This window comes from Toxotes jaculatrix, chromosome 17 (genome assembly GCF_017976425.1).
Source record: "Toxotes jaculatrix isolate fToxJac2 chromosome 17, fToxJac2.pri, whole genome shotgun sequence".
Lineage (NCBI taxonomy): Eukaryota > Metazoa > Chordata > Actinopteri > Toxotidae > Toxotes > Toxotes jaculatrix.
Genome location: NC_054410.1, coordinates 20,895,969 through 20,918,263, shown reverse-complemented (window position 1 = coordinate 20,918,263; position 22,295 = coordinate 20,895,969). Strand labels below are relative to the sequence as shown.

Below are 22,295 nucleotides of genomic sequence, written 5' to 3'. Positions count from 1 at the left end.
TTCTGTATTTTCATTTGGATCAATGGACATGCTTTCTTCTTTTAAATAGATTTAATATTTTTCAGTGAAATCAATTAATTCACAGCTTTGCACTCATTGTTTATGTTTATCACATTATGTAACCAGTCAAAACAGCTGTATTATTATACAGTGTACATTTAATAGCTTCTTGAATTCAGCAGTTGCTTTGTATTGTTAGTAACTGTCTGAGAATTTGTCTGACATGTTGACAGCAAATTATTTCATTTATACATAGACCAGAAAAACGTTTGCTCTAAACTGATGTATTAATCAGTTGTCTACACATATTTTTCCAGTATTTTCTCCTCATTCATATCAGGACAGTGTAATAAATATGACTTGAGAAAGGAGGCAGGTAAAAAAGACCCTATGACAGGATCACAGAATGTACAATAAAGAATATTTATAAGGACAGTATTGAACTCTATTATGGCTTTGTCCATTAAAAACAATTTAGTGGGAACAAGTCACTCCTCTGGTGAGCTAGATTTTAGAACATGTCAAACCTCAGTGCCTTGTTTCTCATCAGTGCAATCCACTTTTTGTTTTGTTGTCTCGCCTTCCCTGGTTTCTTCAGAAGCCAAGTCTTTCTAAAGATAATTTTAGATTTCAGTATTCTTGTCTCCCTGGACACACAGGTCAATCTCACCATGCACACAATCATTTCAAACTGAGAATAAAAATCTAGGGAAAATAAAAGTCTGACATAAACACAATGTCTATGATACATGAATTACATAATATTAAACAGGCATACTGAGAGAGAGAGAGAGTACAAATTTGTCTGAGGCTATGTCAGCTTTACTCATAGTCCACCATATTACCTGCATTAGGGTTTGCTGGCTCTGGTACTGTAACTGACAAAATTATCCCCTAAATTATAGCCTATGTTTATGTCACTTTTATAATCCTGCAGAAATGTCTCAGCTAGAATAAATAAATGTTACCACAGCCACTGGAACAACGGCAAACTTTGACCCAATGGCTGTGATCAAATATCCAAAAGCTTGACCAGAAGAAGAATGAATGACGAAATGTATTGATTATATCTCCTGTTCCTCTTTGTTTAATTTTCCAGGAGTGGGGAGCAGATCCCAGGTCAGTTTGGAGCTTAGCGCTACGGCCTCACCAGCTACAGAAACAGACAGAGCTCCTGTTGACTGGTCAAACAAATCAGTTGGGACTTCGACTGTTGGCACAAGGTAATTCCACAAGCATGGTAATTGTCTCTCTATGATCTGTTGACATACAGTCCATCTTAGGTGACTGAAGGTACATCAGAAAAGGCAAGAATAAAATCCATGTTTGAATTCAGCCAAAGGACACTGAAGGTGTGATGAAAGTCAGTTCAAATCAAGGCCATAATGTTGATGTTTCTGGATATAGCTTAAATTGATCATGTTAGGATTCTACTTGGAAGTAAATGCAAATTAAATTCATAAAACATCTTGAAGCTGGACAGTGACTAATATGAATAAACAAAATGGTAGTGGCTCGACACATGAGCCTTGGGGCACCCCACATGTAATCAACAAATCAGAACAGTCAGAGAGAACAAATTAGACAAATATGGTAAAAAAAAAAAAAAAATTAGAGATTAAGACAGATTCCTAAAAATAATTTCCTTGATTTGCTCCTGTCTCCTTCAGCATTTAGTAATTTGCTAAAGTCAGTGCCGCTGTTTTAGTTTAGTACATCTGACTTCTCATTGCAACAATTCAAACACTGCAATTTGTGATTTGGTGAGAGATTTGACTGCACATTCATGCATTTGTTGCATTTGTCTATCAAATACACTGTGTTACCATTTCATTCCTTTTCATGTGTCATTATTATGAACATCTCATACTGGTAGAACAGCAGAGTGTCTGCACATAGGCTGGAATAAGAACAGGCACATATAACACAAGCAAGGGGTACGGTGTTTTTTCAGGAGTGACACTGGATTTGGCCTCTGTTTAATGGTTTTGAAAGGCACTAAAAGGAAGGCCACCATTGTAAATCCAATACGCTAATCCAATCAGTTAGTTTTATGAAGGCCCCAAACAGACTTAGGGACTATTGTAAAATGATTTATGTGAGGTGAATACAGGTATTGGCTGCACATTAGACAGCACATCACACATCAGAATGAACTGTAGAGGTAAGTTCATTTGAGCTGCAACAAATAAAGTAGCTGTGAAAGCAACACTACCAAGGTGTTTTTTCATGAATCTGACTTTAGCAGACCATTATAAACATTACAACATATAAACATAGTCACTAGCAATACATGTGTTGTTCCTGGGTAACAATTGAAGACATAGACCAAACCACACCATGGCCTCAGCCACTAAGTGACATCTAAGTGCTCTGTGGGCCTGAGAGACAAAAACAAATCAATGGCCTTGATCTGAAAAAGTAAGTTATGACGCCTTTGATGGCAGGTTGTAGTAAACAATGGTAGAAAGTGAGCATGAGAAGCCAAAGTCACAGGAGCTTCATAGACACATGGGGGTGTAGCAGTCATTTGACTGCCTTGTCTTTTTTCTAGCTCTACTAAGGAGGACAGCTCTCCAGACTCCAACTTAACGCTGGAGTCCGACTCCAGTGGCGTCTTCCTCTCCTTATCCAACCAGAGCCAGGAGGAGGCCGGCTCTGACAGCGACCAGCCAGTGAGTGGCTCTGACTTAGGCAGCAGTAGCACGTCACTTGAGAAAGACGGGGATGATGGAGGGTTAAAGGAATGGGGAAGGGAGGAGAGTGCAGAGCTGCAGTGGTGCTATCCATCACTCCTCCACACCTCCTCGCATGAAGATATAGAAGGAGATGGCGAAAAAGAGGAAGCAGATTGTGGAAAGATGGAAGGAGATGAAGATAGGGGGAAAGGTGAGAACGGGAGAAAAGGTGGTAAGATAGGAGTAGTTTCAATCATTAAGTCCCCACTCAACCATACAGACGCTGAGGGCTACCCCACTCTGACTGACCCACAAACTGAAGAAATGCCACCTAGAAAAAAAGTGACCCTCATGGGAACTGACTCCCCTCTTCCTCTGTCTCCCTCCAAACAACCAGTCAAACACCTTCTAGATCCTAACCAGAAACCAATCAGAAGCTCAGGACTGGACTGCAGTGACTTAGATCCCTTTGTCCAATCAGACAGCTTTGTTTACCTTGCTGTGTCTGCAAGACCTCCCTCTGGGGGTGAAGTCACCACAGTGACAGAAGTTCCCACCCATGATACAAAACAAGACTTGATACACACAAGACTTGATCATACAAAACAACATTTGGATAGAGTGAAAATGCACTTGGACCAGCCAAATCCAGAACAGGATGCCAAGCTGACTCACCTTGCCCCACAAAAACCAGAAGAAGGAGATTTTCTCTGCACAGACAGCTTTGTCTATCTGGCTGCTCCAGCCTGCCTCCTGCTGGGCCCTCCAGGAACTACAACCTACAGTGGCAGGTATGTTCATTTTTGTGTGTTCGCTATAGCTGCTGCTCATCTCATTGTTTGTAATTCAAAGTCATTTTGTTAATTTAGCTATAGCTCCATCCTTCCATCTTCTGCTTCGCTTACCTCTGGGTTGGGCTTGCAGTCAACTACATAAGGTAGTCCAGATGTCTTTACCCCTAGCCCTGTCTTCAACCTCTCCCTGTGGAATACCAAGAAGGATAAAGCTGAGATGGGACATGTGATCTAAAGTCAAGTGTGTCAAGTCAAATTTTATTTATACAACCCAATATCACATATTTACAGTACAGCGCCTTACCCTAGCTCTAAGGGTTACACACACACTACCCTTTAACAATCTGGTCATTACCCAGAGCTCATGACCATAGTTGGGGATTGGAATGTAGACTGACAAATAGATTGAGTGTTAGCTTCAGGCTCAGCTCCATCCTCATTATGACAGTCCAGTACAGCATCCACATCATTGCCAGTGTAATCCACATATTGTTCTCATATTCCATTTTCTGTTCAGGGAGTGTCTAATTGAGGCTCCTGTCTGCAAGGTTTTCAGTTTCCACCTACAGAAGAATTTTCCTGCATCTTAGGGTAGGATAGGTAAATCGAAACCAAGTGGATCATGTTCAAAGCGTCCATTTCGCAGGCAGCTGCAGTTATGTCCAGAAGGTTTCAGTAACTTACCTGGTTGCAACCTTTTTGAGCTTTACTCAGATTCTGTCTTTTATGTTTTTCCAGGGAGTCAGACTCGGAGAGTTCAGGCTCTGGCCCTGTTGATCTGTCAGTACTGGGTTGTGGCTCAGTGGCAGGGGACAGTGATTGGGACTCAGACCTGTCCGACTCTGATCCCAGTCGCTCCTCCAGAATCTCTGCTGCTGGTAACAAATCTGCTGGCATGGCACGACCCAAGAGGCTACCTGCTGAGCCTGGCTGGGACTTGTTTGGAGAAACCACCGAACCTGAAGTGCTGAGTGAGCTCTTCACAGAGCAGGACAGAAACAACAATGGCAAAGCAAGAAAGGTTACCGGGGTCACCACCAGCATGGCAGTGACACCAGGCATTCCCATGGCGACTCAGCCTGTCACTACACCACTGAAGCCGACAACAACAGTAGAGCAGTCGTCAACAACAAAGAAAGTGACATGGCAGTTTAAACCAGCCCAGAGGTCAGTCTGCACAGGAAGCAGAAAGGAGAAGGAGAAGGAAGTGACATCATCATCACTGGGAAGGTTCACGGAACTGGGCGCAGGCGAGACCCATAGACCCCCCCCTTCGTCTTCATCATCTTCATCATCTTCGCCGTCATCATCGTCTTCTGGGTGACCTGTGGAGGAAATGGTTTTCGCCTGACCATTTAGGTCGAGTTTTCACTGCCTGAAGCTGATTGGTTGCAGAAAGGTAGAAAAGATCTTCACTTGTTTTGTAGAAACTGATAGCTTGAACAGCTACAGCTTTTTTTGCCTGTAAATTTTGAATTTTGCATCTAGCTGCTGCCATTGCCTTCTTATGACCTTATAAAGGCTGCATAAAAGACTAGTTAATTGTTGCATTTTCTTAGATTAGCCTACACAACGGACATAGTCACAATGAGTGTACATAATCAGCTTAAGTTTGAGACTCAGGCTAAACAGAAACCTTCAGGTTGAGATAATGTGGAAATGTGGCCACTGATAGAACACTTAGGTAAGGTATGCACAGTGTAATTCCTGTGTGTCGATGAGTTTTATCAACTGTCAACTTTTGAAACACAGGGTTGATTTATTAATTACTTGTTCACATATTCTCTATCTAAATAACATATATGAATAGTTCTGTGAGTTTTTTTTTATTCTATTGAATGTACTGTACAGGATACACACAACTACAAGGATAATCCACCCCAAACAGGCTGCACACATCAGGCGTTCTCAATAACTTGGTGTGGTCACTTGTATTTAAACATTATTACAATACTGGGATTCAGTTACAAAATCATGTGCTGAAAGTGTTATGATTACAATTGGAGTAAGACTTTCTGTTGTACTCTGCCATCGAGTTATCTCTTTATAAAGCTTACACTTCCTCCCCCATGTAATGCCCCACTTTAACAACTGATCTTACTACTTTAGGTATGTACTTTAAAAACTGACTTTTAAAAACTGGTTGAGATCAAACTTTACAGTGTACAATGTATTTTATAATCACATCCAACTTTACAGTGTATTTAACAGTGTGTGGATAATATATTTTGAACATTGAGCTAATTATAGAGCGATATATAAATATATGTGATGAATGTGCAAACTTGAACAATGGAAGGATTTAGTAATAACATTTAATTTAAATGTTTTATTTATCAATTAGATTTGAAATTGTGAATGTAATAATTGAGCAATATGCTTACAGATTCACGCTATACTCTATGTTTCATATGTGGAAATGTTGCCTTAGTGATGTGTACGATAATGTTTGAGTTTAAATTTGATTATACAGTCAAATACATTGTACATGCATTCGTACACATTTAGAGGCACTGTGTGTAACATTTTTAAACATCAATTTGTCATTAGGTAGCTTGGTACAATTGTCAATGAGACCATGGTTGAGATGACTGATAGTCTTTTTGCCACAGCAGTGGTGTTTTTAGTGCTAGAGCTTCTCAAAATAAAGACTTCATCTCCCATAATCCCCATTTGCACCACTGTTTCTCCTGTGGCATCTTTGGCTTTAGTGAAGAGGATAAACATGCTGGAGACATTTTTTTTCCCCCCCATTTGCCTCTCACTCCCGTTTGTCACAGTGAGAAAATGTGACAGCTTTAGCTCTGTTTGTGCTGAAAGTAAAGCACTCCAGAAGATTTCCCTCCAAATCCCAGTCGGAGGCACACAATGTAAAATGCAGTGGAAGAGGTGGAGGCTGGTAGAGCTGCCAGTCATCCCAGCAGTGGTCTTGTTGTTGAATAATTATAAGTACTAAAATGAATGTGGTGGTAATCATTTACTGATGTTAAAAATGATACATGGGGCACCTTTAAAAGAGTGCACAGTGCTATGAGATTTGTTGCCCTATAACAAATATGTCAAAGGAAAAGTGAAAGGTTAATCAAATTACTGTCAGTTACACAATAATCATTTTTGTTACAATATGATGTCAGTATGAAAGGCTGTGTGGGAAGCTATCGACTGAAAGGCAAATCAGCAATTTGCACTTGAATTTCAAATTGGTCAGTGAGAACTAACTGTGTGAATTTTGACTACAGACATGTCAACTACATATAGTTTGTCTCAGGGTGTGTTGAGAGTGAAGGTGATGGCACTAGAATTTGGAAGCGGGGTCTGTTGTGGGGATGTTTGTGAAAAGTGTTTCTCTGTGCTGCTTTAAATGATCTGCCAGTCATTATTCTCCATGATGGTGCTCTGTGTAAACCATCAGGATTTGGTAGATCCCTAAATGCACCTGTCAGGCTAAGCGATGGATTTATTTCTGGTGCTTCTGAGCACAGATGTACAAGCACATCCACAGAGGAATTAAGTGCTTCATTAGCATGTCCGTTTTTTTTAAGCTGCAGGTCTTTGTTTTTGACTGTCAGAGTGTCTTAGGAAGTTCATGTTAATCACGGCTGAACAAACGACTGATGAAGGTTTAAAAGGTGATCACAGCCTCTGGCTACTTCTGATTTTTTTTAACCGTGTTGACATGCATTCAGTGTACATTTCACGATATTGTTATGACCCCCAAATCCTGCTGACACTCAGCAGTTTCAAAATATGAAAAGTGAGCTGCGAGGACTAACCAGTTAGGTCCCATGGCAGGAGAAACCAGTTCATGCTGGAATAGTGCTACAGGGCCCCAGATTTGGAAAACAATCACAGAATGTACAACTTACAGTGTTCAGCAAGTCACCTGAAAACTGTAATGATTCATTAGTCACTGAAAAAGTAAGAGCATTACATTACTAATTACTCTGCAGCAAAAGTAATGCATCACATTACTTGTAACTTTACCTTTGTTCTGCCCACCTCTGTCAAAGGTGCCTTTAAACAACTCTGAATCCTCCACACACACATATACACGTGTAATGGTCTGACCTCAGCTGCACAGTTCCCACACCCTCCAACTCCACACAGAAGTAGGTGATCTCTGAATGTAGGTGAACCCCTGGCTAACATTAGTAAGCCAGCTACAGCTGAATGAACGTGACCAAATGAAATGAACCGTCTAATTCTTGGTGAGACAGTAAACAAACTCATCCCCTGTACCAAAGTCATGGAGCATCAGAGAGATTAGTGGCTATAATATTCCTGTTGATAACTGGATTTCAAATTATGATTTACTGTCAATCACATTACTGTCATCTGTGGTGCCAACAACAAAACAGCATATGTTATAAAATTAAACACCTGCCATTAACTTAATTACTTCCTGTTTGAATGAAATAGGGTTCTTGTCAGAATCCCTGACATTTGTGTTGCTAGGCAACATCTAGTTAAACAGGCGTATGTTTCACGGAGTTAGGCCCAGTTTTGAAATTAGGAGAGAAGGAAATTTCACTGATTGCCTTAAAGCCAAAAACATACCCACTCTACATGGATAGAGAATAACACTAACACTGCCTCTCTCTCCCCCTTTCTCTCTCACAGACACACACAGACATGTTTGCTCTTTATCTCCGTCTCTTCCGTTCTCTACATCTCTTCATTTTTTTGTTTCACCAAAGCTAACGTAGCTCATTTTAAAGGTGTTCTCCTTCCTCCACCCACAGTACCATTAGTTCATTTGGTAACCCTGCAACTGTACAGCACCTTTAAAATTCTGTTTGGTTATACAAATACCACTAGTTCCATGCTCTTCAGCTCTTATTTGGAAGAGGCAAAGCTCACATTGTGATATTCCACATAGTTTGGACACATTTCACCTATGAGCAATATAAAGACATGGAGCAGGTGTGTGTGTGTGTGTTAAGAGCGACATCATTTTAACTGATGCCATTTCAGACTTCCGTCTTTTTATCCTGTATGAAGGACTGCATTGGAACATGGCAGTAATCAAGTTCAGCAGAGCCAGTTTTCCACTGCAGCCTCACAGTGGGGCTCCAGGCAGTTTCTTGATGATCCTCCGCCAGCTCTGGCATCTTGACATGATCATGTATGGAGAGCTGCGCTGTTTATTTCAGGCCGACTGTTTCTTGTTGTGGAAATGGGACGGAGCCGTGGCATTTATAAACTACCTGGACAAACTGTCAAGAGGTCCACGCTGTCTATTTTTACTTATGTCACACTGGCCCTTCCTTCTGGCTATAAAGGCTGTTTACATGGCACTGTTTTCTCTAATCTATTAGACAATTGGCACAATGTTGCATAGCACTTGAAAGCCTGCTTTCTATTGGAGTAATGACATATTTTCTAACCCTGCTGCTTCACATGTCTGCTGGAAGGGAGTTTTTTTTTTTCTCAGTAAACTTTAAAACTCACAAACTGGACAGGATGAGCCAGAGAGTTGTATTTACTATTTTTTAAATCAATGAAGTAATCTTTGATTTTTTTTCGCTCGCATTAAACTGTGGCAAAACATCTAGTTTCACTGTGATATATTAAGGATAAATAACGTTACACATCCTACGCTGACGTTTGTAAAAGCCGGTAACGTCAGGCCCGTATGCGTAATATTTTTGCTGTTCATGTAAACGCTGGTCACTGTTAAAGCTTAGTGGTGATTAAGATCTAAGACCTGAGAGGATTTCATAGTGGAAAGAGATTATTTATGTGAAATCTTATTGTGTGCCGTATTCCCAAGCCTTGCTGAAATGCATTAATGTACAAATAAAGACTAAACTTGATGGTGGAACGTGACTCATTTTGGCCTGTTTTTAACTCTGTTCTACACTGGGCATGTCACTCAAAGAAGTACTCAAAGAGTCAGGACATGGATTACACTACATTATAATGTAGGCCCAGGTCCACCTATATACATGAAGCAAAAAGAAGCTAAAGAAATGGACTGAACAAAACTGCAATGCAATGCTAAAATCTGTATTTTTATATGACAAATGGATCAAACTACGATGTGTAATGTGAACAGATTTGCTCATACTCAGAACCTCACAGGGAATTACCACTGACTCTGCCTTCCCCCTCAGCTCTATTGAGTGTTTTAGTGGCTTTTTAGCTAATTACTTTGGTTCTATACCTTAAACATTTGGCTGTAACCATCCAGCACCAAAGAGCAGACAGACAAAGTTAGACACTAGCGGATGAACACGATGATTTATTTAGAAGCTAAAGACAGAGATATTTTTCTCAGGATCTGGTGGAGGCTAATGAGAAAATAATTCCCTGAACTGTTCCCTTACATCCATTAGTTCACTGATTTCATGCTTTAACTTTGACAAAACATGCTTCCTATAGATGAACATGTGCAGTTTTCTGTGCAATGAGGGATCATTAGCCAGATTTCAGGTGCACTCACTTTACGTTTTACCTCCAATGAAAGTGGTTTAGACAGTCTTGGACAAGCGATGTCACCGAGTTTGTAGAACATGAAATCGTGGCAAAAAGTATGAATGGAATGAACTGGAGTGATCCTTACTATCCCGGCTGAGCTTCCTGTCATTTTGGAAAATGTAATTCTGAGTTCATTTTTACAAGGTTTTATCATATTAAAGAGAATTACTTGTTTTTAAAAGTACTGGGATTCTCTGATCTCAGAGTTGAATGAAGCAGCATTGCTTACACACACACACACCTACATACATACACATCCTGTGCCATCTGTGTATTAAGCAGTACATGGTGTATGAGGACTTGTGTCAGTAATGTAGGTCTGTCCATCTATTTAAGGCTGATTAATTAGAGCACTTTGAATAAGGCCACAGAGAAAGAGGGAGAGAGGGAGAGACACTACCATTATGAATAGTTAATCTATGTGCCAGTTCCACAGCCACCACAGGGACTGTGGTGATTTATTGGGCCAGATGACACAGTATGTTTGTCACACAGTCTGTAAAAATATACGACCAGATTTACTGTCATTCTTGAACTAATTTGAAGAAACTTTTCAGGATCAGTGCACTCTGACAAAGATGGGAGACGTATCTTAAAGAAGTTTTCAGGTTAAACATAAATGTACAGGCTGCTATATTTCATTCTGAGGCAGCAGTAAGTCTGTAAACGAGCATAATACGTCTTCAGGGACTGATGGGGTTGTTGATCTACAGAGGCTGTAAGTGGAGGTCATTATTTTTCTCATCTTGTAATCCATAAAATGTCATGTTGTGTGTACTCCAGCATCCCTGTGGGGAATAAGGACAGGCTTTTTGAAAAAAATAAAAAATAAAATAAAATAAAAATAAGAGCTGTTCTGCACAAATGCCCATGATTCTTTGTTTCTCACCTTTGAGAAACAAAGAATTTGAATGTTTGAACATCTCTCTCAGTCTTTTTTCATTATTCACACAACTGTCCTTCACTTTTCAAGTGTACAACCAAATGCAGGCCCATGAATGCCACCAAGGAGAGACATGATCATTTACATCACATTTACAATTCACTGAATCAAGACAACAAGGAAACGCAGAAAGTTAAGCAGTGTTCACTACAGTACAATCTGGCCCATCAAGGACTCAGCAGAGTCTGACACCACTCAAGAGACGCTTAAAGCCCCTCAGCTCTCAGCAGTTCGGCTGGACACTCTTTTTCCTGCTGCTCAGGTTCCAAAAAAACATCAGGCCTGTCACCCTGTCTCATTTTGCCCCCCCTGAGGATTTGACCAGAGTTCCCACAAGCATCCCGCCTTTCTCCTGTGCCATCGGAGCAGTCACCTGGGATACTGAGGACACAGCAAAGCATGCTTTAAGTTGTGCACTGCAGGTTGATTTACTGCAGGGCTGTTGTACAGGGCTCTTTTTGTTCATGTGGGCTTTTCCTTTTTCTGCATACTCAGAGTTTGTTTGTGTTTTCCAACAGAAAGTTAAGAGCTTAGTTATGACTGACTCACACTGCAAGAGTTATATTGCATTAGGTTTGCTAATGTTATTGCATCTTCCCAGACTTCATTGTTTTATTCTCTTTCATTTCTGGATATATTGCTTATGTAAATTAATCACATCAGGCCAGAAACTGTCTCTGCAAAAGCGGCATTCTTAATCGTACAACCCGTCATTTTGTGGCTTATTCGCATTTTTATTTTCTATTCGCTAAAATCAGTGGATGAAATGTTAATTAAAAGCAGTTTGCAGAAGTTTGACTAAACGCTTCGCTAAAACTAGACTAAAATATTTGTCAACATTTATGTCAACTTATCTTCTGATGACTAAACTCTGTCTAAAATGTCTGGTGTTTTAGTTGACGAAGATGTTTTTGTGATTTCCTTTGACTAAGATAAAATGTAAAATGTAAAACTAAAATGTCCAGAGCTTCAGTCAAACAATCATTTACTAAAAAATAACCAATAACCTTGGACCTTTTATCTCAGGACTCAGACTAAATCTAAAAAATAGCTGACAAAATGAACATTACCATGGAGGTGGACACGGGGGAAGATCATGGCAGCCTGGTCAGTGAGTGTGTAGGAAGAGGCCTCTTGTTTCGCTCCATCTGGCTGTCACCAACCACTGCCCATTCCTCAATGTCCCTGGTCCCATATATCTCTGGACTTCTGTCACAGGGTCACCTCCGTCTGATTCTCACAGTTATTGACAGATTCTTCAAATTTTCACACTTTGTCCCACAGCCCAGGCTCCTCTCTGCCAAAGAACCTGCTAAGATAACGCTGAAGCAGGTTTTTCAGTTACATGTGTTTCCCCAGGTGCGTAGCTTCTCTCAGAGGGCCGCAGTTTACTCCCAGATTCTGGAAGCAGTTCTTCTCTCTTATCATTGCGTCTGTCAGTCTGTCCCAGGTCTCTGTCCCCAGTCCAACAGCCAGACAGAGCAGTTCAATCAGACCAGTGTGTGCTGCCTTGTCTCGTAAGACCCCGTCACGTTGAACACCTCTGCCTGGGTTCTCCTCTGTATTCACTCTCATTTGTTGTTGCATCTAATTAACATCTGTTGTTTCACACACTGCCACTTCCACTTACCCTGCAGTTACCTCAGTGTTCCTGCCACCTGCATCACCTGACCTCCCCACCCACCTGCACACCTGCTGCTCATTGTCTCATTACTTTCTCAGTATCCATACCAGCCCTGCCTCAGTCATTTGTCAAGCTTTGCACTTGTGTAGAAGTAATGGTCCAGCCTGTGTTATGCTGTTTTGCCTACCTGATGTTGACCTTTGTCTGAACCTGTCTTTGCCTGCTCCTCGTCTGCCCTGCATACCTTCTCTGACTTCCTGTTCCTGACCCTACCTGAACTGAGTAAAGTTTTTTTTTTTTTCTTAACCTACCTGTTTCTGGAGTCTTGATTTTGAGTCCAAACTTCTGTGTTAGAAATGTTACAGTTCTGACCTTTATGAATATGAATGAATTTAGATGCCCTTTAAGTCAAATTTACTTGTATATCACAAGACATTCACAGTCTCACAGGCCTTCACATAGGCTCACAATATCACTGGTTCCTGACCCAGCCCAAGATTTTAGATGATAATCATTCACACCGTGCTACTGTTGTTTCTCATATCCTTGGTTGAAGGAAATGTCAAAGTAATATTGGATAAAAAAAATCTTCCACCAATTTCATGGTCCTCATACCTACATGACAAAATATGTGACTTGTCATGGCCTTTCAAAACAACCCATAAATGCATTTTCTGATCTGATATTTCAGCCATGTAAGAGGTTGTCAGTTCTTCTAGATCCACCAATATGAAAAAAAAAATCCCTTTAGGGTTTTCTGATCTTCCAGCTCTATGGTTCAGCTTTGGGTTGTTTTTGATAAACACAGCTACTTTGTTAAGTGGAGCTCAAAGGTTCATGTTGGACTTTGGAAACAGCAGTGTGACAAAAACACACGTCAACACAAGGTCCAACTTAAATGTTGTTTCTGAAGCTTTTGAACCACATCTGGAGCTGCTGAGTTATGATGGAGATGATTTAAGTTCAGATTATACCAGCTGTATCTGTGCACCCACCAGGGTGTGTGTGTGACAGGAATCTTGTTGCTGACCTATTTCTTCAATCTCCTCCCAAACATCCAAACACATTTTTCATTTGACAGAAACTCCATGCTTAGGTTGCACGATAACCTGAGACGCAAGACTCAGGACAAAAACGTCTGTAAAGCACTCTCTTCTCTGATCCAGATTTTGGCAGCTGGACAGTGAGAAAATGTTCAGAACAGCTCTCACTTTTCACCAGGTGCTTCTTGACCTGGGCTGAGCAGGTGGGTGGGCTGCACTACACCACCTGATCATCCATGGTAGGTCTGCTGAGGATGAAGGTCTTTGTTTTTTGTCTGTACGCAGTTGTATTCATGGTGATTTACCGAAATAACAAATGAGAACAGCTGAGGATGAAGACTGCATGTGCCAAATGAAAATGCCACGGCACAGCCATGCAGTGTCATAAAAACACTGTTCTTTGTCTTCCCACTGACAAGATGTTGATGGCTTTGTGTGTCTGCAGAAACACAATGCCCACATTTAAACTCACCTACTGCAGGGAAAACCCAGCTAGTAACTGAGTTTAGCCCAGCACTGCTCTTTGGACTCTTACCTCCATTCTTTTTTCATACTTATCAAACATATACACATTAATGTTAGCAGAGGAAGAACAGAATATGTAACTACTCTGTCCATCAGTATCTCTCTATGCCTGTCTTTCTATTGGTTTAGGCGTCTTTCTCCTTCGCATTGTTTTTGTGTGTTTTACTGTGTGTGGGCGTCTGTGTATGAGTGTGGGTGCCTGCTAGCTTTTTTATTGTCTACGTGTGTGTGCTGCTCTGTGTGGGTGTTAGCTGTTTGTATGCACTGCATGTGTGAAGAGAGGAGGACGAAAAGAGCTGCTGAATCTCAGCAGAATCTACCAGATACACACACACACACACACACACAGACACACACACAGAAAAACAAGCATGCAAGAATATAATGTGGAAGGCATCAGGATTCAAGGCTGAAATCCTTTATGTTTTCTCTCAGGCTGTACAGCAAAGAGTCATGTACAGTGGATTCTTATAACCTGGGCCTCCTCTCAACAACATAATAATTGTAATCATGCTGGTGCCTATTTGTGCTACCTAAAAATGTCCCTAATTTGCTGTGTTGAAATAGGGTAAAGACGTGAGAAAGTAGAGTATGTAAATGTACAAGATGTTTCTTTTGTTAAATAAATGTCATGTAACTGGCAGGAGGGAAGGAAAGAGAAAACTTAACATGTTTTGATATCTCTGCATGTCCAGAGATGCTATATGAAGGGTTGGTTTCTTTGTATTTTGGATTTGAGTCAAATATCCGCTCGATAAGCGTCACCTGTTTCTCTGTCTCTTACAGCTCTCTGATTGTCTGTCTGATCATTTTTCTTCTCAACAACAACAACAAAAAAAATTTAAACTGTCTTAACTAATTTTTTTTTGGTCACTTGGGGGCAGCAGAACAAGCTGTAAATACAATACTGACATACCTTGTAACCTTGTGCATTTAGAACATCATTAGCACTCATCTGAAGTCCCGTTAGGTGTCTAACCACGTAATGAATATTAATCCAACATTCATCTTAACCTGACTGATAACATCCATCCATGGAGTACCAAGTGTTCTGTGGTGTCTAATATTACTAATCTAGTTTAGGCTTTGGTACAAGAGGCCAGGAGAAGCCACGGTTTGTGATTAAGGCTGGTAAAACTGATGTATCTTCACAGCTAAATCTTTTCTATGGCAGCGGTGATGGACCAAACACACTGAGTTTCAGCAATGACAAGTATTAGTGGTACAATATTTGTCTGTAATACTGTAAAAAGAAAGCCCCACAAAATGCAGGAAATTGGTTAGCGACTGACAAGGGATGGCAAGAGATGAAGCTGTCACAAAATAAACAGGCTCTTTAGTACATGTAAAATGAACATCCAGGACCACTGGCATACTGACAGCCTTTATGTTTAAGGCATTTTTTAAATGAGCACATGACAAAAGCAGCAACAAAGGCTGGAAACAGGAGGATTTTCTGTGTTTGCCAGTGTGTCTGGATTGGAGCAGTCAAGCTACCTTTGCCATGAAAATGACTCTGACAAATTTTTCATGTTTCCTCTGTCACAACTATAGAAGAGAGAGTCCGAGAGAAACAGATACAGGCAGGCAGGATGGGATACAAGCACTAGCATGAAGAGGAAGAGAAGATCAGGAGGTGCCAATTATATAAGACCATCACAAATATCATGGTAAAGACCTGAGAGGGAGCTGAGCTATTTTAAACCTGGGCTAGAGCTCAGAGAAAGAAGCAGTGTGGGCTGCTATGTTGGCTATCACAGCAAACTGTGCTTCTGTGTGTGTAAAGTGTGTGTTCCCCACCCTGCAGAAACCTGGCAGATAGCAGACTGGGGCTTTAAAGACATATTACATAATGCCGACTGGAGCTTTTATCACAGCGAAGCACCTCCAAATTTGTCTCCCGGTCAAATCATTCCAAAAAATCTTGATTGTTGTTTCAGGGGTTTTGCAGAAAATGGGCAGTGCTGAACAAATCCTGCCTCAACTGCTGAGGCTCATAGACACATTTACACTATAGAAGGACATACGTATGTGATGGTAGTTGAGACAAACATATCTTGTTGGATGAAGGAGATGATAAAAATCCCTCTATGCAGGGATTTAGACACGGAAACAACTCAAAGATAAAGGAGCTGCTATTACGTCAAGACTGAAAAGCATAATTGGGAAACAGCTTTGTTGCTGCCAGCTTGCATTGTCTCTCTGTTGTCAGCCAGCTTCACGTGAAAGAGTCTGACCCTGACCCAAATTTCACTTTTCCTCAAAATAACACATTCTGTGTTTTTGGTTTATCCTCATTTGTTAAAGCCTGAAGCTGCATTTATTAACTCAGAGGGTCTGCAACAAGCTTTTAACACAATATTTACATACTGTCATATTATAAAGTTGTTCTGGTGAATGTGTTAGGAAACAGTGGCTTATCTACACATCCAGCAGACACAGAGCAACACTGGCATTTATCACAAGTCATGTTTCTGGCCAACGTGATAAATCCAACTGTCCCAATCGTCACTCTCCTTCTAGACCTGTATTCCTCCACCAGCTCCTGAGGGAACTATCCGAGACCCCATTTGCACTTTGTGCATCTTGAGCGGATCAGATGGCCAAGTGTAAATTACAACCAAGAAGCAGTAGAGACAGTGCCAGTTTATGGGTGTTGTTAGTTATAGCTGCCTAAACTGTTATTGTTGTAAGCAAACTAAATGAGGTATTTGTGAACACAGACATTATACCCTGTCTGGTTTCATCAAACCTTTATTAACAGATACATACGATTGGATCAGAGTATTTAATCTGCCAATCGTTTGTTCTGAGAAACTGTATCTGGGAAGATTTGTGCTGTCAGATATGACCTTGGGAACTGCTGAACTACTGTATATTACAGGCTGATTCACACTGCCTAAATTTAGTTCCTGTTCCCACCCTGCTCCTGATGGGAGGGTTCCTCACCTCAGCGCTGATACACACCTGACCTGCAACCTGAGCCAGGCACACCTGGGGACAGTGTGCCCACAATCCTTCTCCCCCTCCAGTCAACACATTCATGTCACTGACTCAGCCTTCTGGCTGAGAGCACCGCCTCAAAGTCCAGTCTGTACAATCTGAATCTTCACAGACCAAATCTCCTTATTTCACCATTAAGAAAGAAAAAAGATAGTGTAGTGTTCACTCCTGTGTGTGTGTCTTGGAACAGAGTTGTTGGTGATCAGGTTGATACTCTGAGGGGTCTCTTGCCTCACAAAGTCTTCTGTTGGTAGCTGTATTGAAGCCATCATGCATGTGGAACCAGTCAAATGTCTGACCTGAATTTGAGCCACTGTTTCAACACATTCTGGGTCATTTCTTTGATGTCTTGATGTTTGAAGTGATGAGCCCACTGGGAAGCCGTCTGTACATCACAACGTGCTGGTCTATCTGTGACCGGACTGAGCTGAAACAGAGCAAAAGGTACATATGGATGAATTTGTCATTGGAAATATCATCAGTAACTAAAGATTTTCATTAATTCTGTCTTTGTGTTTTCAGAAATTTCACTGATTCTTCCACTTGACTGGAAACTGAAACGTTGCATTGTGAGTTGCTCCAATACAGCAGTGAAAACCTACCCTTGAATTAAATGCCTTGTCTTCTTTATGTATTTCTATTGTAGGGTATAAATGACTGTAGGAACAGTGACTCACATCATGCATTATGTGCTCTCTGAATCCAATCAGTCCCAGCTCTGGGAGCTTTAATGTTCTGTTCTGGTTTTTACGTTCAGTTTCCACACACACAATTGTGTTTACGTCTGGAAACCAGCAAGCAGCGCCAGCTGATATGACACATCCACATGACGTCCCTCCCTTCCTGTCGAGGCCGAGGGGTAGGGTTCACCTTGAAATAAGGAACACAGAGTCTCTTTGGGTTATTTCACACAGAGAGCATTTTCACACCAAAACATAATCCTGCACCTGATATTTAAGCTTTTGTCTGCTCGATTTTGAAATGAGTCATATCAAGATAGAGCAGAATCATTTTCCCAGCTCTCTAATCCTGCTTTATGAAAACACCCTCCAGGTGAAGCCAGGAGGAGCGCAGTCTGTTTCCTGAAGTCTGGTGCCCTCTGCTGGCTTCACTGCCACAATTCTATGTTGTCAACTAGCTGGTGTTGACAGCAACTCTGCAACTACTGCTCCAACAATGTAGTATTGTGCTTTCATGAAGTTGAGGAGACAGGCTGAAAAACAAATGGTCAAAAGTGAAACAGCGGAGGCTGAGACTTTCCTGACTTTCACACACTCGTTTTCCAATAATGCAATGCAACAGCATCCGTTGTTAGACGCTCCATCTCCAGTAAATGCCTGTAAGGGCAGACTATCAGCTGCAGCGTATGCCTGTGTTGCTATAGTGATATTCAGAAGTGAATAGACTTTTTGTGCCTCCTGGTTCAGGGTCTGACCCTCCTGTGTTATTCAAATATTTACACTGACATTGTTCAACCAGATGTCAGTGTAAGTATTTGTGTGACATTTCTGTCTTTAACACAATAAATGGAAGATGTGTCATTGTTGGAGGCCAGAGCAGAAAATAGCACACGCGCCTATTCATGAACAGCTCTGTGACAGTGGCCCCGGTGTTTGGAGACAGCATGGCACTGCGGAAGACTTCTGCACATCCAGACGAGGTGGCCGAGTGGTTAAGGCGATGGACTGCTAATCCATTGTGCTCTGCACGCGTGGGTTCGAATCCCATCCTCGTCGGCGGGTTCCTGTTTTCCATATCTCCGCTTCGACCACCCTCACTCAACGTGACTCACACAAGTGGGTAACAGCGTAGGCTGGTTAACAACACAAATACAGACACAACATTTAACGAAGATTTCCGGTAATTACAGTCATAATGTCACAGTTACATGACTCAGCGTTTCCTTTACTTTATCCGCCCCTACGTTTGTAGTTATGCTTATTAATACCTACTGTCTGTATGAATCTAAAAATCTTTCAATCATGGTCACTGACTACACGTTGGTAAATTCATAGCCACTAAAAAACGTTGCTTATACTTCCTGACAACTTTCAAAATAAAACAATAACAATAGAGAGAGACATTCAAAGATGTTTACTTACACATCCATGTATAAATGTGTGTGTATGTTTCCATTCCCACTTCAGGAGTTTGTAATGAACGCAGATGCCATAAACATGTATTGATAGCTGTAATAATAATCATCATAAAGTTCCACTGCAGGCTGTGGAGTAGTAGTTCCTCACCGTGAGCAGTAGAGGGCAGTATTCACTCATTGATGGATGCCTCTGTTACGACAGTATACAGGAAGTGTGACTGCGGTCACGTGACACGCGACTGCACTCACACACATTTCTTATTCGGTGTGTTTTTGCTCAGGAGTCCAGGTGTGAAAGCGTCCACAGCTGGTTCGCTCAGTATGGGTATAGAGGCCTGGTACATGGACAGCTCTGATGAGGACCAAAGGAAAGCGCACAGACTGAACCCAAACCAGCCTGTGTCCATGGACGAGTTAAAGGGGCTCGGCGTATTTTACTGGAAGGTAACGTTAGAACCGCTGCAGCTGCTACCTTATGGTCTGTGCACAGCAGCTGGCTGTCTGATTAACCACGGGGCACAGAAATCTGGATTATAAACAGCTAAGGTCAACGGCTGTGTTTTAGGTGTATGGAATTTTTTTTTTCATTGTCAAACCGTCTGTAAACTAATTGTGGTTACATAACCACTGCGACCCCCATCCACTTAAAAACGTTTTACGTTTTAACTAATATATCGACGTTTTGTTATAATTCCTAACTTGTTGAACTAGCAGTAGTTGGAAAACGTGTCCAAGCATCGATCTGTGGAAATAAACACACAGATTAAACTTTCCTCTGTATCATCATTACATAAGAGGCTCACACAGCGACCACCCGCCAGCATGGGATTTTCTTCTAGCGTGTGACTATTTATCTAATTAGGGAAAAAAAAGGTTTTCGCACCAGTTACTCTCCACAGATGAGTTTATTTACTGATGAGACCTGTTGCTCTTTTTTTTTTTTTTTTTTGCAGCTGAATGCTGACATCTATGAGACAGACCCAGAGCTGGAGCGGATCCGCAAAGACCAAGGCTACTCCTACACGGACATCATCACTATTCACAAGGACACACTGCCCAACTATGAGGACAAGGTGAGCCGAGGGCTTTTACACAGCAAAAGCTACACATTTTAAATCAGGATATATCTGCTCACACATTTTATTGTGAGATACCGCCACTGTGTTGGAGAAGATGCTTCCAACAATGGAAAGTAAGTGGAGAAACATACTGACTGCACTGTAGAGAAATATTAGACAGTGGTTTAATGAGTTTCATACAACCCCTTTGTGTTCTTTTGTCTGACCGTGCCCTCAGCTGAAGATGTTCTATGAGGAGCACCTGCACTTGGATGATGAGATCCGCTACATCCTGGACGGCCAGGCCTACTTTGACGTCAGGGACAAGGAGGACCGGTGGATCCGAATTGCCATGAGCAAAGGAGACCTGATCACCCTACCGGCAGGCATCTACCACCGCTTCACCCTGGATGAGACCGTGCGTCTTGACAGCATCTGCTAAATAACACAAAACTGGAAGACACAAGAAATAGCATTGATGATGACACAGATGATTAAATGAACAGAACTGTCACTGATATGAAGCCACAGCCCTTAAAAAAATCATGAAAGTATTTTAAAATCTTTTTGGTTAGCTTAGGAAGCAGATGTTTAACACTGACAGTCGTAAAAATGCACAGTACACAGTACACGAGGAAATTCAAACGATGCCTGAGGAGAAATTGGTCCGATGCTGCAGAAAAGAATAATATTTGAACGACACTAGGGCAAATATTAAGAGCACGACCTGACTGGTGTTTTCATACACCGGAACACAAAGAAAGAACGAGCAGACGTGCACTGTCACATAGTATTTACTTTACCAAACATATGAAATTTAACTGTCATCAACATGTTAAAAGAATCCACAGAATATATACATTATGCATTACAGTTAGGACGTTACTGTTTCCTCAGAGTGGTGCAGCTGTAGGATATGTTAGTGCTGTTGTCACTGTTGTTTGTTTTTGCACTTAAAGCTAATTTACTTTCAGACTTTAAACTCTTTGTCTTCAGGCAGTCAGTGTAAAACTGCCTGAATTCCTCTAATTGTTAGTTTTAGCAGCTTTTCTCCCCCAAACCCACTTTACAGGAGCTAAATCATTAGCTGCTGGCTAACTCTATGAGTGGCTAACTGTGTGAAGTCCTGTGTGTTTCCTTCTATGATGAGTCAAAATGTCTTCTGTGAAACAGCTGAGGGGATTTCTGTGAGAAAAGCCACTTTTATGATAATTTTGTTGTTAACATGACGGAGCTGACGGTCCTCTATCCAGCTGCATTCACGCTAATCTCAACGCTGTGTGTTTCTACAGAACTACACTAAAGCCATGAGGCTGTTCGTCGGGGAGCCTGTGTGGAAGGCCTACAACCGTCCGGCCGATGACTTTGAAATCCGTCAGAAGTACATGGCGTCTCTGCAGGGATCCTGAGAGAGAGAGAGAGAGAGAGATATGCCACACACGTCATCATCTACAGACTGGACTCCTTCAGGGTCTCTAATGTGATTCTGCCCGGCCAATAAAGCAGGTTTTCAGTTTGAAACGTTCTGTAGAAAAGGAGATGGAGATCATGCTCCTCTGGATACTAAGGTGGTTTTTAGTGCTAAATTAAGTGTTTACATTTATAGTCAAGGTGGAAATTGAAATGATCACAGTTACTCAAGTACAATTTTAGGTGCAGGTATGTAGAACTTTGATTAGCAGTAATTAGTACTTTGCTGCTTGTACACAAGGGTTTGAAGACACCTTTCACCACTGGGCAATCTGTAGTGCCTTATTCTCTTTAGTGATTTGAAACCTTTTACTCAACTGAAAATAAAACTGCTGCTATTTTCATCTGTTTTTTTTGTTTTAACTTACAAACAGTGGAGTCCCAACAGAGAAGTGGACTTTTCACAAAAACCTGGAAATAATCAGAAGGTTTGAGGATTCAGAAACATTTAAACACACAAGATGTTGTAAAAATGTAAAGAACAAATATTTCAGATTCTGCAGTATTTCTCGGTCAGCAATCAAATTTAAGCACATTTTGGAAACTGACTAACTTCACTCAGATTTAAAAAGGCCAGGG

At 41.3% G+C, this 22,295-nt stretch overlaps 1 protein-coding gene and 1 non-coding gene across 2 annotated transcripts; both read left to right on the top strand.

Annotated features, from left to right (window-relative positions):
- Positions 1-18,744: 18,744 nt before the first annotated feature.
- On the top strand, positions 18,745-18,826 carry trnas-gcu. The gene has a single exon. It is a non-coding gene; the product is annotated as a tRNA-Ser (tRNA).
- A 594-nt stretch (positions 18,827-19,420) lies between these two features.
- Positions 19,421-22,060, top strand: adi1 (acireductone dioxygenase 1). Its single transcript, XM_041060796.1, has 4 exons — positions 19,421-19,632; positions 20,142-20,261; positions 20,485-20,664; positions 21,539-22,060. The coding sequence occupies exons 1-4, from the start codon at positions 19,510-19,512 to the stop codon at positions 21,653-21,655; spliced, it is 540 nt and encodes a 179-aa protein (XP_040916730.1). The 5' UTR covers positions 19,421-19,509; the 3' UTR covers positions 21,656-22,060.
- The last annotated feature ends 235 nt before the right edge of the window (positions 22,061-22,295 follow it).